Below are 13,758 nucleotides of genomic sequence, written 5' to 3'. Positions count from 1 at the left end.
AGCTAGATGTTACTGCACAGGGAGGGTTTTGCTCCTTTTAACTCTCTGGATTTTGTAGCAGAACATGCTCTGGGACAATCTGCTACGAGCACCCCTGTGCTCCCCTGTTCCTTTCTGTGTGTTTGGTGCATTTCAAGCTGTGAACTGCTGATGGTCAAGTCCTTTTTTTTTATTTTATTTTTTTCCAGTTTACATGAAGTTAAAAAGCAGATTTCCCCCCCCCCTCGTAATTTCCTTCCATCCGTAAATCTAATGTCAAAAAAGGGACAGTTACCCCTTTTTCACCTCACTGCTGGGAAACAGGAGACTAGTCCTTGGCAGCTGCATTTCTGCAAGCCCTGTGTCCCAGCTGCAGTGGAACAGCAGCAGGGCAGAGGTGCTGAGAGGTGGCCTGGCTGTCTGACGTCCCCACACAGAGCTGTTTGTCCCCTGGCTGGGAGATTCCACCCTGGCAGAGCTTCCAGGTATGGGCAGGTAGGTGCTTACGCTGGGAATTAGGAAGAAATCCTTGAGGTGCTTCCCGTGCAACATCCTTTGGCCTCTGAGGGATGAAAGGTTCCCAGTTTTGCTCTCTCCAAGGGGGATACAGTCTCTTTAAACTTTGCTCTAACTTGGTGTGGAAGGTAGATGATACTAATGTTGCCTGATTTCTCTTGCATTTACTCCCTATAACCCTTTGAGCACTGGCTGCATGTTATTAGTTTGAACCAGGCTGCTTCTTTCCTACCAAATTTCGTTTCCCTCTGAGTTGAAAGCATTTTAATTAGCACCTCCTCATGCTGGATGGACCTGATCTGCCCCTCCTGCAGCGAGAGCCAACCCTGGCCGGGCGCTCCCAAAGGGTTATTCTGCTGCACTGACACACCTGTAAAGTACCTTTTCCTTTGGCATTACTGGAGATCTCTGTATATTTTAAATCGACTTCAGGGTTTTTTTGCTGCTTTTTCTAATGTCTAATTTCAACTAAACATTTCCTGTGTGAATGTGCCTTTTCAGATCTGCTTTGATATCTCTCTTCTGCAAGTATTGACCTGCATGCTTTACTCTGATACCGCCCTTCCGAGCTCCTCTGTATCACTATCTTTTGTGATCTGTAAGTCCTGCTGTGTTAATAAATATTATCTTGGCATATTTTCAAAACGTGGGGATGTGTGTGATTTGTTGCAAACCAGCAATGTATCTCTTTTTCTTCAAACATACAAAGTTTAAAGTTCTAGTATCCCCTTAAGCTAGTGGGTGCCTTTCTCTTGCAGAGCAGAGTGTGGGTGAGCTTCTCTCTCCTCTTCCAAAGCTTTGACCTCGCTCCCTGTGACCTTCTGAAACTTTACATATCAGCCTAAATAATATTTTTCAAAAGAGCAATGTTTAAAAGGGATTGAGTAGAGAAAATGTGTGATGGCAGGATTTTTTCTGTGAGTTGGAACTGGAAAACTGTGTTGCAGTCTAGACCTTTATGAGTAGAGCCCCATTGAATAACATTCAGATTATTTCTTTAGCTAATCTAAAGTGAGTTAATCAGAGCCCCAAAGTAAACACCCTGCTCCCTTTTTCCATTTTGGGAGTCCTGCCTTCTAAATATCAAAACATTCAAACATGAATGACAGCTGCCAATTTGTGGCACAATTTGTCACTTCAAATTCCTCCAAATCCTGGGCCACTGGCACCTTAGGATTAACATTAAATTAGCAGACAAGGTAAAAAGCTGAAAATAATTGAGATGTGGAATAAAGTTAAAATGTTGTGGGTTGTTGGGGTTGCCACAAGAGCAAAAACCAGAGCAGGAAGCAGAATGTGGCTTTTCTTTACACTGAGCTTGAGAGACTTTAAAAGAAAAAGGGAAAAAAAAAAAGAACCACCACAGCCCTCTTTGATTCTGGAGATCAGCAGGTCACACCCAGCCCTAAAGCTTTTTAAACCAAAGCTTTGAACATAAACCTGAGACCTAATTCTGCAGGGCCTGAGCTGTTTGTGTTTGTTCAGCTAATCACACCTGGAGGAGGGAGAGTAACGTTCAAGACTGCATTTATTGCATTTTTGTCCAGACTTGACAGTCAGATTCACTCCCTTGCTCTCATTTAAGTTAATTCTGTAAACAGAAGAGCTTATCCACCCGGATTTATCCCGGGAAGGTCTCTGACATGTTTGCCATGGCCTTCCCAAGGGCACAGGGCCAGCAGCTGCCCTGGGCCTCTGTGGGACTGAGCTCCCAGTGTGAGCTCAGGGGGCTTTGTTTTGCTGTGAAACGTTGTTTGTCACGATAATTTAAAAATAACTAGCAAATCCTGTAATTCCATAAGGTTTGGAGGCTTTTCTGTTTCCTTAATTTTCATTTATTTTACAGTCAGCATTCTTGATGGTTCCCACCTTAGCTACTTCCATTCTGTAGGGAAAGGAAATGGGAATAATTCCCTTATTATCAGCTGTTCCAGACTCCCCCAGCTGAGAAACGGGCTTTGGATTTTTGTGGTTGCTGGCAGGCAGGACACCCCCAGCAGTGGTGCACACAACTCTGTATTCTTCCAGTGTCATCCCACCTTTACCAGGTAGAGACCCTCTGGAAGTGGTGGGGAGGTGGTGCCTGTCTCCATCCAGGCCCTGGATTGTTGCTCAGGCTGCAGGTGATGTTCCCAGGGTAACAGGATTGCTGCTGTTCCACTGGGAGCAGAACTGCCACTGTCTGTGTCACCCTAACAACCAGAACAGGGCACAGGAGTTACAGTAAATTCATCAGGGTTTAACAGACACTGAAATATAAAAACCTGAAACTCTCCTATGCTGCTTAAAATCACTAAATTTATTCCAGTCCTCTGGAATTGTCTTTTCCACTGTTCTTCAGACAATCACTAATGCTGTCAAGGGTTTTCCTTGAATGATTAAGCTGTTGACATTGAAGGCTCCAGCTTGTAAATGGCCTCCAGGCATAACTTAATCCTTGGTAGTTGGAATAAATTATTGTAGTTGGATCAAATCAGGGATGGTGAGTTTTCTGTCTGTGAGATAACACTGGGAAACAGGATTTTAATTGGATTTCATCCTCTCAGGCTCATACAGGTGTAGCTGGTCCCAGGTGATGATTGGGCAGGTTGGACTTTGGGTTTGGGAGTTCAAACTGGATGGAGAATTGGATGGAAAATAAATGGTAAATATTCCAAAAATAAATGGTAAATATTCCAAACCTTTGGGTTTGGAAGAAATACTGATTGGGTTTGGTTTTAACTTTACAAAAAAACAGTGTGTCCCCAAAATGAAGAATTTTTGTAAAATTTTGAATGGATTTAGTCTTTGCTCTTTTTTCTTTTTGGATAAAATTTGATTCTTCTCATCAGTTCAGATCCTGTTCTGACTCCTGTCCTCCAGGAGGAAAGGGGATTGCTCTGTAGCCTCTGCCTTGCCCAAGTGTGGTGCTTAGTTAGAAGTCATTAATTTTTCCCCTTACTTAATCATCTCTTGCTTTGCAAAAAGTATTACTGATAGGCATTCATACTTAAAAATATTTCATATTTAAATTTTTTCACCAGCAAAACAGAGCTTTTTTTACATCATAGGCTAAAGCTGGCACATTGTAACCAGAGCCCACACCTATCTGTGCTCTTTACAGAAAAGGCTGTTGGAGGAGCAGCTCTTAATGCTGTTTAATAAACCAGTCTTTGTGCCAATAATGAAGATACTCACTCCACAAAGAGTTCTTGGGGCTCAGCAAGGATTGCTGTGCACATGTGAGCTGCTGCTTCACTTGTTAGTGGTGGCCACTGCTCTGGAACCTGTCGGGGGTAAAACTCCTCCTCGTTAGGCAGCAAATGTGCCAAGAGCTCAGAGGATCCTTTTGCTTTGCCATAGCTGTGACAAAGGGGAGGATTTTACTTCCTCTCTTCAGAAACCTCCAACCTGTGGCAAATGATTCTCTGAAGTGCAGCACGTGGCACAGCAAAATGTTGGGTTTTTCTCCAATAAGATTCTTCCCAAAGTGAGTTTACCTGGGATTATGGACAGTTCCACATTCTTATTTTTCATACTTTTCCCTAAATTGTTTTCAGACTGCTTGAGCTGTAAACACTTCAGCTCTGAACACAGTGTTTTTCCTGTAATATAATACTCTTAGGGAAGTTTATTCACCAGAGCAATCCTACTGGAACTATCCAGATAGATCAAATGCACAGAATTGGACCATTACATTTCACCTCAGCCCTCACAGCTCTGCAGAGGTTTTGTGTCTGCCTGAATTCACGGAGACAATCTTGCATCTTAGTTTGTGAATAATTAAACTGTTCTGCCTTCCCTGCTGTGACCTATTGATTGCAGGAGAGTTCAGGATTCCCCCCAGAGCCTGCTGCTGGTCCTGCCTGTCCCTGAGCCAGGATGGGATCAGGAATGCACTGACCTGGTCCTTTAGGATGTGTTTGCAGCTCAGAATCTTACCAGTTATCAAAGGAATAATTCACGACAGGACGTGAGTGTGCAGGTCCTCACAGTGGGATCATCACTCTTCCCTTTCATTCCCAGGGAACACCGGAACAATAGCAATGCTCAAATCTTTGCTGGGCTTTGGAGTCAACACAAATTGGAAAAGAAAAAGAGGTTGCCTGGTAGCCGGTGGTATTTCCAAGATCCCAGGATTAATTACAGTTGGCTGACATGTCGGAGGTGCTTCTGGCTCTCTCTTTCATGCAAAGCTTTCATTTCCCTTCTTTAAACAAAAACTCGAGAGCACAAGATGTGGTTTGTGGTGATAAATCACTGATCCCTCTCCCGTCGGCTCCTTTCACCTCGGAGCCTCCTTTCTGTGCAGCTCTGCTGTGAGCAGGTGATTTCATCTCTCCTCTGTTTACCTTCTGCTTCTCTGCACATTTAATATTCAAGTGGCACTTTGAAATCTTGCTGTCTGTGTGCAGGGGGCTCGGTTTGGATTTGTGATGCTGTTGTGGGCAAATTGGCAGCTGCAGGAAGACCCTCGGGAAGAGCTGATGGATGACACTGTGCCTGGCTGACCCATTAAACTCCATCATTATATTGTATATTTGTTAGATTTTTCATTAGCAATGTATGTGGGTCATGCCTGGGAAGCAGCCTGAAGCCTGGCCTGCTCTGCCCTTCCAGTGAAATGCATAAACCAAGGCAGAAGTGGTTTGTTAAAATGGTTTAATCCTCAGGCTGGTGTGGCTGGACCAAATAAAGAGGGCAGCTGGGAAGTCAGCTTGTTCCCACCCTGGCTCTGTTAAACCCAAGTGTACCAGACCATGGTGTTTATCCCCAGAATCTCAGCTCAGGCAGCACTCAGAGAATACATTTTGTGGTTTGGGTTTGCTTTACCTCGAGCCCGCTGGACCCCGGGCGCTGTGCAGCCGGATGTCTAATCCAAACTGACAATTGGTAGTGCTGGAAGACAAATGCCAAATGTAGGATAGGAGGGTTGGTTTGTTGGTTTTTGTTTTTTGGGGTTTTTTTTTAATGCTTTAATGAAAACTGCCCAGCCCCTGGCTCTGTGCCTTCACTGGGGATCAATCTCAGTGTGAAGGTGAAAGATCAGTGGGGTGGGAGCAGCAGAGCCCCCGGGCACTGCAGGCTCTTTCTGACCCCTGCCCGTGGCAGGGAGAAGAACCTATTGGCCCATGTAATCACCAGGTGAGTATAAATGTTTGGAGCTTTCTGCAAAATAATAGGATTTTCTCTAGACTTAGCTTTTACAAACTGTTTATTCAGTTAAAACATGATCTTCCCAATATCCCTGTCAGTCCTGGCACCTGGAAGTTGGACGAGTCGGCCGCGCAGCACTGCAGGAGCTCTGATAAGCTTAAACAGGATTTCTAGGTTTTTTAGATTCTTTACAGCACATTTTTATGTGTTATTTGTATCAAAGCAGGAATATAAAATTAAGGTGTATTAATACTTTATCAGAGGTATGGAAAAAGTCAGCCCAGTCTTCTGTGTGGCTGGGTTTGATAAGATGAAACAACCTGTTAAGATGTTTGAGTTGTAACATTTATATTTTGATTGTAGATCCTGCAGCCAGGAAACTGAACTGGTGATCTCTGCAGGAAACTGAACCGGTGGTCTGTGCAGCCTGGACTGGCCAGAAACTTTGATTTTATTTTTTTAGTGTTTCTTCACTACCTGTAGTAGGATGGTGACTTTGAGAGAGCATTCAAAGGTCAAGGCTTACGTTTATTAAAAGTGAGAGATTTTTGTGTTAAATGTTCAGGTGTTTTTCAGATTGTTTGTGCAAACTTTAGTTCAAGCCTCACCAGAACAAGAACCCGTGGGTTTGTTCTCCCAGTTCTTTCAGCCCCTCGGCGAGTTGGTTTTGTGCAGAGCGTGGAGAGTTGAGCGTTTGAACTTCGGCTTCTAATTGTGGGGGTTTGTTTCTCTCAGATATCGATGACCTAAAATGTGCCCCGTTTGGAAGCTGCACCAGTGGCTCTGCAGTCAGCAGCCTGGCGAGCTCCGACTGGTCCGACAGAGACGACGTCCAGCAGGGCAAGAGGCTCTCCTGCTTCGCCCAGCCCTCGGGAAGCGGATCCTCCGCGGCCACTTCTGTCCTCCAGAAGAAGGAGACCTTGTTTGGCAGCTCGGAAAACATCACCATGACAACAGTTTCCAAAGTGACAACCTTTTCCAGCGAGGATGCCTTACAGGATGTTTCCTTTGCAGCCTTTGCAAACTTTAAAGACTCCGGACCAATCTGCGGCGGGCCAAGCGACGATGACATCGCAGACTTCGGGGATTTTGCAAGACCTTCCTCGGAAGCTCAGGGTGCAGCAGCAGCTGACACAGCCCAGGAGGCAGATTTCCTGGCTGGCGGCGTCTCCTCTGAGCTGCGAAGGGAATCCACAGATGACTTTGGAGAATTCCAAAGCGAGAAGCCAAAAATCAGCAAGTTTGACTTCTTGGTGGCAACTTCCCAAGGCAAGGTGAAATCCAGTGAGGAGATGATCAGGAGCGAGCTGGCCACCTTTGACCTGTCTGTGCAAGGTAAGCCTGCCCAGGGTGGAGGAAGCTCATGATGTGTCTGCTCATCAAAGGCTAATTTTCCTAATTGAATTATAAAATTGGCTAATGGGGATTGTTCCAGAGGCTGCTGGAAGTGACCTTAATCTTCTTGTTGATTTCTGTGGCAGTTGGAGCGGGTCTTTTTCTACAAGAAAATCATTTGTTGTGCCAAAAAATTGTAAGAATTGGAAGACTGGGGAAATTTATACCAGTCACTGAGTAAATAGAAGGATTTGTTCTTCCGGAGGAGTGGGACAACCCTTGGTGCCACTTCGTGCATTTTAAATACTCTGTGATTTGTGAGTAAAGGAGTGAGTTGTTTATAACCTGACTTTTTAGGGTCTCATAAAAGGAGCCTCAGCCTGGGTGACAGGGAGATAAGTCGCTCCTCACCTTTGCCAGCCCTGGAACAGCCGTTCAGGGATCGGTCGAACACTCTGAGCGAGAAGCCGGCACTGCCCGTCATCAGAGACAAGTACAAGGACCTGACCGGGGAGGTCGAGGTAAGGAATTACCTGGAACACAAGTGACATCATCAGGGTGATCTCAAGGCTGTTCTGTGTCCAGTTTTTTGGCACTTCAGCTGTTTGAACTTGGGGTGTGATTCTAAGGTGGCGTCTGGGTGAAGTTGGATGTTGTGAATGGAAACAGCTCTTAGTGGAAGTTTCTTCTCTCGTGTCTTTGAAAGTCCTGTGAAGTGGGAAAATGCTGTTGCCTGAAACACAGAATCACTTGACCTTGCAGCCTAAGCTTATAACTGGAAATTAGTTACAATTTAAATCTAATCCCAGCTTTGGCACGGAGACCATTTGCTTTGGGAAATGGCATCACTTTTTGGCTGCATGGTACTTATTTCTCTTGCTCATCCTGAGAAGGGATGGGAAAAGGACTCAGATTAAATTCAGCTAATCCCCATCTCTAGAACAGCAGACTGTGACCAACGTGTCAGGAGGAGCTATGTGCAATGAAACGTTTCACTCATATATATGTTCTTCCCTTTTGAAACTAGTTCTGATTCCCAGAAATCAAATTTTAGAGTTCAGGTGCACAGAGGATGTTGAAAGAATGGGGGAAAATTAAGAACAGATATGTTAAAAGTTCACGTGGCTGACCTGCAAATAGTCTTTTTAAATACCTTTCTGCTGCGTGGCTGTTGTGTCAGAGAAAGGGAGATAAATGTGTGCAGGAATAAGACTCAGCCTGTCCCTTCTTTCCCCAGGAAAGTGAGAGGTATGCCTATGAGTGGCAGAGGTGCCTGGAGAGTGCCCTGCAGGTAAGTATGTCACCTCCTCCTCCTGCAAATCCTTCCCTCATCCCTGCAGGAACCACCTCACTCCGTGTTTAAGACCAACAGGCAGAGGAAGGGTGGGAATCAGCCCTGGGAATTACAATTTTAAGCCCAAAAGCTGTCACCCAGCAGCAGCAGCAGCGTCACCTCCTCAGCTCAATGCCCTACACTAATCTCCCTGTCACTGGGGATTAGTTTGGTTTTTCCCTAAAGGTTCCAGCTCACCAGTTAGTGGGGTGTTTCTGGGTTTTGGTGCCCAGTACTGTGTTGTTCAGAGCACTGGTACCAGTGTCTGGCTCCCCAGGGGTTCCTGAGGAACAGGTTTGTTTCTGTGCTGTGCCAGGGACCATTTGTTTGCTGCTAACAAGTGTCAGATATTTCACAGCTAGATCAGCTCTCCTTAAAATTCCTTCTTTGCATTTGAGTATTAGACAGCCCAAACTGTGAATGCTGTTGCTAAACTAGATAGCAAGGCATGCATGCTCTTAAAACTCCTATTTTGTAATCAAAATACTGGAGGAAATACATTAAGGTTTTAAATGTTCATCCTTTCCCCTGATCTTCTTACAGCAGGAGTGTATAAAAACATGGGATGGAGTGGGGCAAGCATTTCTTATTTTATTTGCCTCTTTTTTTGTGTAACAGTTTCTGCTGGGGACAATCTTGTTCATAATGATTATTTAAAGGTAGAAAACCCCATCATTTTATGAAATTCATTTCTACCAGGTCATAAAGAAAGCAAACGACACCTTAAATGGAATAAGTAGCTCATCTGTTTGCACTGAAGTTATCCAATCTGCCCAAGGCATGGAATATTTACTGGGTATGTTTTAATTTTCCATGTGTTTTACACTGAAAGTTCTTCTCTTAAAAACAGGAATATAGAATCAGTCTTCACAAAATGGCATTACTTTTTAACTTAATCTTTGCCTGCACCTAAATAATGAACAACTATTCTGCTACATAAATGTACCTCCTGCCTTGAACTAACCCTCCAAACCCACCTCTCCTGTGCCATCCCTACTTTTGCCATTTCTGAGTTAAACTTCTGGCATCCAGTGAGTTCTTTGCAATCCTTCCCCGTGTTTTACATCCACAGGGGTTGTGGAAGTCTACAGAGTGACAAAGAGAGTGGAACTGGGCATCAAAGCAACTGCTGTTTGCAGTGAGAAGCTCCAGCAGCTGCTGAAGGATATTGATAAAGTGTGGAACAACCTGATCAGCTTCATGTCACTCGCTGCTTTAACTGTAAGACCAAAAATAAGCTGCCTGGTTACTAAAAGAAATGTCATAATTATATTTAAAGTGACTTCACAGGGTGTCCTAACTTTACAGTTTGTGGGTTTTTCTCTTGCAAGATGGAAATGCACTTATTTGTGAAATCCAGTTTAAAACTCTCTAAGAAAACTGTTATTTAAGTACAAACAATGGTCTTATTTAGTATCTTAATGATTGAGGGGATATCCTGTGTGTCTGTGGACATCTCCAGTAAGGAAAATTTAATAAAATTCAAATAAGCAATTTTATGAAGCCAGAATAACATGGACATAACTTGTTGGTTTTTTTTAATATCCCTGCAATTAGTTTTAATGCTCACAATTCCAGAGCACACAACGTAGAAACACAGGAATAACTAAACTGTTTTTCCTCTCTCTGCATTTGGAAATGCCCGAGTTTGTTTTGGTTCCTGCTACCGATTAAGTTGCTTTTCCTCTCCTGAACTGCCAGGAAAAGCTCCACTGCTCCCTGACAGGAGAGCTTTGGACATCCCTGGGTGAGAGTGACAGGCAGAGGTGGTCTGAGGGGTGAGCAGGAGCATCCCATGGGCCGGGTCTGCAGAGGACCTGGGGAGGAGAGGGGCACAGTGGGGTCCAGAACACACACAGGCAGAAGGCAGGAAAATCACTCTGCCATTAAATGCCTTGGGGGTTTTTGTGTATTTGTGTTGCAGGAAATACAATTGCAAAATGACTTTCTTTAACCACGGTAAAACTCGTATTTTTAGGTAATTATCTGTCTGTGTTGCTCGATATTGACTTGCATAATGGCTCCCTTTAACTCCTGAGGAGCCTTTGACTCAGTATCAGCACATCCCATCAAGCACCACTGAGCACATCATTACCATGGGTAGCTTTGCACTGAGCAGTTTAATTTGTGGCTTCTTCCTTGCACTGCAGCTGCTGCCACAAAAGGGTTTTTACTTCCCAGTAAACAATCATTTATAAGTGAGGCCTGGAATACTTGGTTTCTGCTTGAAATACCCACATCCAGCTCACTGTCATTCCCTGCAAAGCAGGTATTATAAATGGTCAGCCCCTTTTTACACACCTTTTGCACGTTTTAAACCTCCTCAGGTATTTTGGTGATGTCCTGTGATGCACAGAGCCTGTCCTAGGAAATTTATACTCTCAATCTCTTGCTGCTCGACAGAGCAAGGTGATGGACCTGGATGCACCTGTTGAACTTTCTGTTGTTGATAGTACCAATCTCAGAAGGTGTCAGGATCTTCTCCTGATTTAAACAGGTGGATTAAAACATAGTTCTTAAAGTGCTTTTCCTTGGAAGATTACAGGGATTACCTGCAAGTCCAAAGCTTGGCCACGTGTTCTCTGAGCCGCAGCAGCTCCTGGCTGGTAACTCCAGCTACATTTTAAGCACATTAACTGCTCCTAGGGACACGCAGTCCCTCTGAAGTTATCTGAGAAGCAGGGACTCCTGGCTCCTATAATTCTCCAAATCACCCCTTTTTCTGGTTCTCTTCCCCACGGGGGCCCATTGGAAGGGGTGGAACCCACACCTCCTTCCCTGGCGTTGCAGTCACGGATCCCAAATGAGGCAGAGGTGCCAATTAACTGGAGAGAAGTATTCCAGCTCCGAGGCTTGGGCTCGGAAAGGTTAATTTTGTCTTTTAAAGGATTTTGTTACAAGGTAATTTTATGCACAGGCTTGTGGTTTTTCACAGCAAATTGCAGGATGACCTTCTCATTTGCTTCACTCATGGATTTGGTAAACAAATATTAGAGTGTCTTTATTAATTTGATTGATCTATTTAGAGATTAAAGGGTGTTTTTTTTCAGGATTCCAATTATTCTCCAGCCATTCAGCGGGGCAGCGTGAGCAGCATAACCAGAGTGTGGATTAACAGACACATGGCCTGGGATCTCACCATTTTTTTAAGCTTCTTGCACTTCGAGTCATTGTTTTTATTTGCACAACTATTTTCATGCAAAATTTGAATGGTTTTATACTGCCCTTATGCAAAGTCTTAACTGATCATTTATCCCATGGCTGAAATCTGAGGTTAAGTACTGGAAAAGTGACTGTGTTAATTTATTGTTTCCAGGCTTATTCTCCCATCCTTTGCCTCTCTTTAACCTGAGCTTTGTGTATGGCTGGTGACCTGAACTCTGTGCTTTGGCTAAACTTAATATCCCATTTTGTACTGCTCTGCCATACTGTAGGTTCAAAAAAACCCCCCAAAACAATAACAACTGCCCTTTTTTGCTCAGGCAGTAACAGACTCCAGGACAATAAGCCCTGCAGCAGCCACCTCTCCAGTGCTGCTGTGAGAGCAGAGCTGGCTGTGCCTCCCTCCCACAGCTGCACAAATACCTGCTGATCCACTGTTTGCCTTCCTCCAGCTCCCAGCTCGGAGCAGCCCGGGCTCCTTCCCCTTTTGATGTGGGAATGTGCAGCTGAAGAATTCCTTCCTTTGTAGTCACAGCCTTTTTCAAGAGTTTTGAGTGTTATAAATTAGTGCTGCTGGAGATGGCAAACCCATCCTAATGGCTCTGATTGAACAGCAGCTGATGAGGGAATGCACCACATCACCCCTGCCATGCTGCTGTGACACTGTGGCTCTTGCTACTCAGTAATTTTTCTCCTGATGTCTGAAACTTCTTCAGTTACTGCAAATGCCTAAATTTAGTTGTCCTGTTTCTTTAGCCAGATGAAAACTCCCTGGATTTCTCTTCCTGCATGCTGCGCCCAGGGATTAAAAATGCCCAGGATCTGGCCTGTGGAGTGTGTCTCCTAAATGTGGATTCCAGAAGTAAAGTAAGTGTAATGGTTAAACTCCTTTTTAATTACAGTCTGGACTTGCATTTATGGAATCCCAGAATGGTTTGGGTTGGCAGGGAACCTTAAAGCTCATCCCTTTCTACCTCCTGCCATGGGCAGGGGCACCTTCCACTACTACCCTGCATTGCTCCAAGCCCCATCCAACCTGGCCTTGGACACTTCCAGGGATGGGTGTGTTGAAAAAATTTTCATGGCTATAATTTGTAAATGGCAGAGGGCAAAGCAGACTCTGACCTATAGATGGGACTCACATAAAATCCTATAATCAGTGTCCTGTATTCCTTGGGCTTTGGTGTGACACAGCCGTGGAGAAAGGGTTGAGTTAAATTGTTCATGATGGGGAAGAGATGGGGAGACTAATGTTTAAAAAGTATATATTTTTTTTTACAACTGAAAATTTTTTTAATGGCTTTTCCTCATGAAATGGGTCACCAGAGGGGACTGTTGCCATTGGCAGAGCTGGGAGGGACTCCCAGGACACGTGCAGAGTTGTGCCAACCCGTTAACAATACTGGCACTTTTCCTGACTTTTTGGTTTCAACATCATTTCAGAAAGAAGAGAAACCTGTGGAAGAGCTTCCTAAAAAAGTATGAATCTGTAAAAAAACCATTCTTTCTGGACTCATTCTTAGCTGAGTGTGGAAGGCTGAACTGCTGACTGGCTCTCAGCTGTCATTCTCAGTTGTACCAATCATTAATCCTCCTCCTCCAGTCATTTTTTGTGACCGTTAACACTTGATCTGATCAACTAACATGCTCCAGAGCCTCCCCTTTGTCTTGTCTGCATGCCTGTACTTGTGACCAGCTTTCTGGTTTTGTGCTCCTCCTGTTGTGTGGTAGAAAATTCCCTGCAGTGAGTTTCTGAATTTGTGTGTCTGTGGCAGAAGAGGGGGGATTTTAGGGGGTTTTGTGCTAGAAATATTGACTTTTGGCTATATGTAGCAGGCAGTGGCATTTTTAGAAATGTCTGCAGGAAATCCAGGGTGTGGGGAGCAGGGCTGGGATATTTTTTTAAATAGGGAGCTGTGAAGCATTGGAAAATATCTCCTAGCAACAAACACTGAGGTGGTTTCAGCTTGTTCATGGCTTCACACGCTCTGCTCACAGGCTCCTATTGTAAAGCAGCTTCAATTAACAGGAGGAAGTAGATCAAATTCAACCTGAAATAACACTAATAGCAGGAATTGCACCTGCCTAACTCACAGCAGAACTGGAGCCAGGGAAATAAATGCAGGAGCTGTGTGCTGGCAGGCAGGACAAGCGTCACCTCGTTAGGGATTCGGAGCAGAAGTAGAAGATGCATAAAATGAGGTGAGTTAGTTGCCAGGGGTCAGAGCAGGCACTGTGGTAATCACAGGGCTCCCTCCAGGCAGGTGTGAGTTGGCTCAGGTGTGATGGCTGAAGGT

The 13,758-nt window shown here is 44.5% G+C and overlaps 1 protein-coding gene across 7 annotated transcripts in view; it reads left to right on the top strand.

Annotated features, from left to right (window-relative positions):
- Nucleotides 1-13,758, top strand: part of SYNRG (synergin gamma) — a 40,549-nt gene that overhangs the window by 23,227 nt on the left and 3,564 nt on the right. For 6 of the 7 annotated variants that reach the window (XM_027660446.1, XM_027660440.1, XM_027660445.1 and 3 more), the window contains 7 exons: nt 6,367-6,966; nt 7,324-7,487; nt 8,204-8,257; nt 8,999-9,095; nt 9,372-9,520; nt 12,218-12,328; nt 12,905-12,940. In XM_027660446.1, coding sequence (XP_027516247.1) covers nt 6,367-6,966; nt 7,324-7,487; nt 8,204-8,257; nt 8,999-9,095; nt 9,372-9,520; nt 12,218-12,328; nt 12,905-12,940 — 1,211 coding nt within the window. The remainder of the gene's footprint in view (nt 1-6,366; nt 6,967-7,323; nt 7,488-8,203; nt 8,258-8,998; nt 9,096-9,371; nt 9,521-12,217; nt 12,329-12,904; nt 12,941-13,758) is intronic. The other variant, XM_027660442.1, reaches the window with a different exon arrangement.

This window comes from Corapipo altera, unplaced genomic scaffold (genome assembly GCF_003945725.1).
Source record: "Corapipo altera isolate COAL_440 unplaced genomic scaffold, ASM394572v1 271, whole genome shotgun sequence".
Classification (NCBI taxonomy): domain Eukaryota; kingdom Metazoa; phylum Chordata; class Aves; order Passeriformes; family Pipridae; genus Corapipo; species Corapipo altera.
Note: the sequence above shows the minus strand (reverse complement) of the source record. Positions and strands in the feature narration are given on the sequence as shown.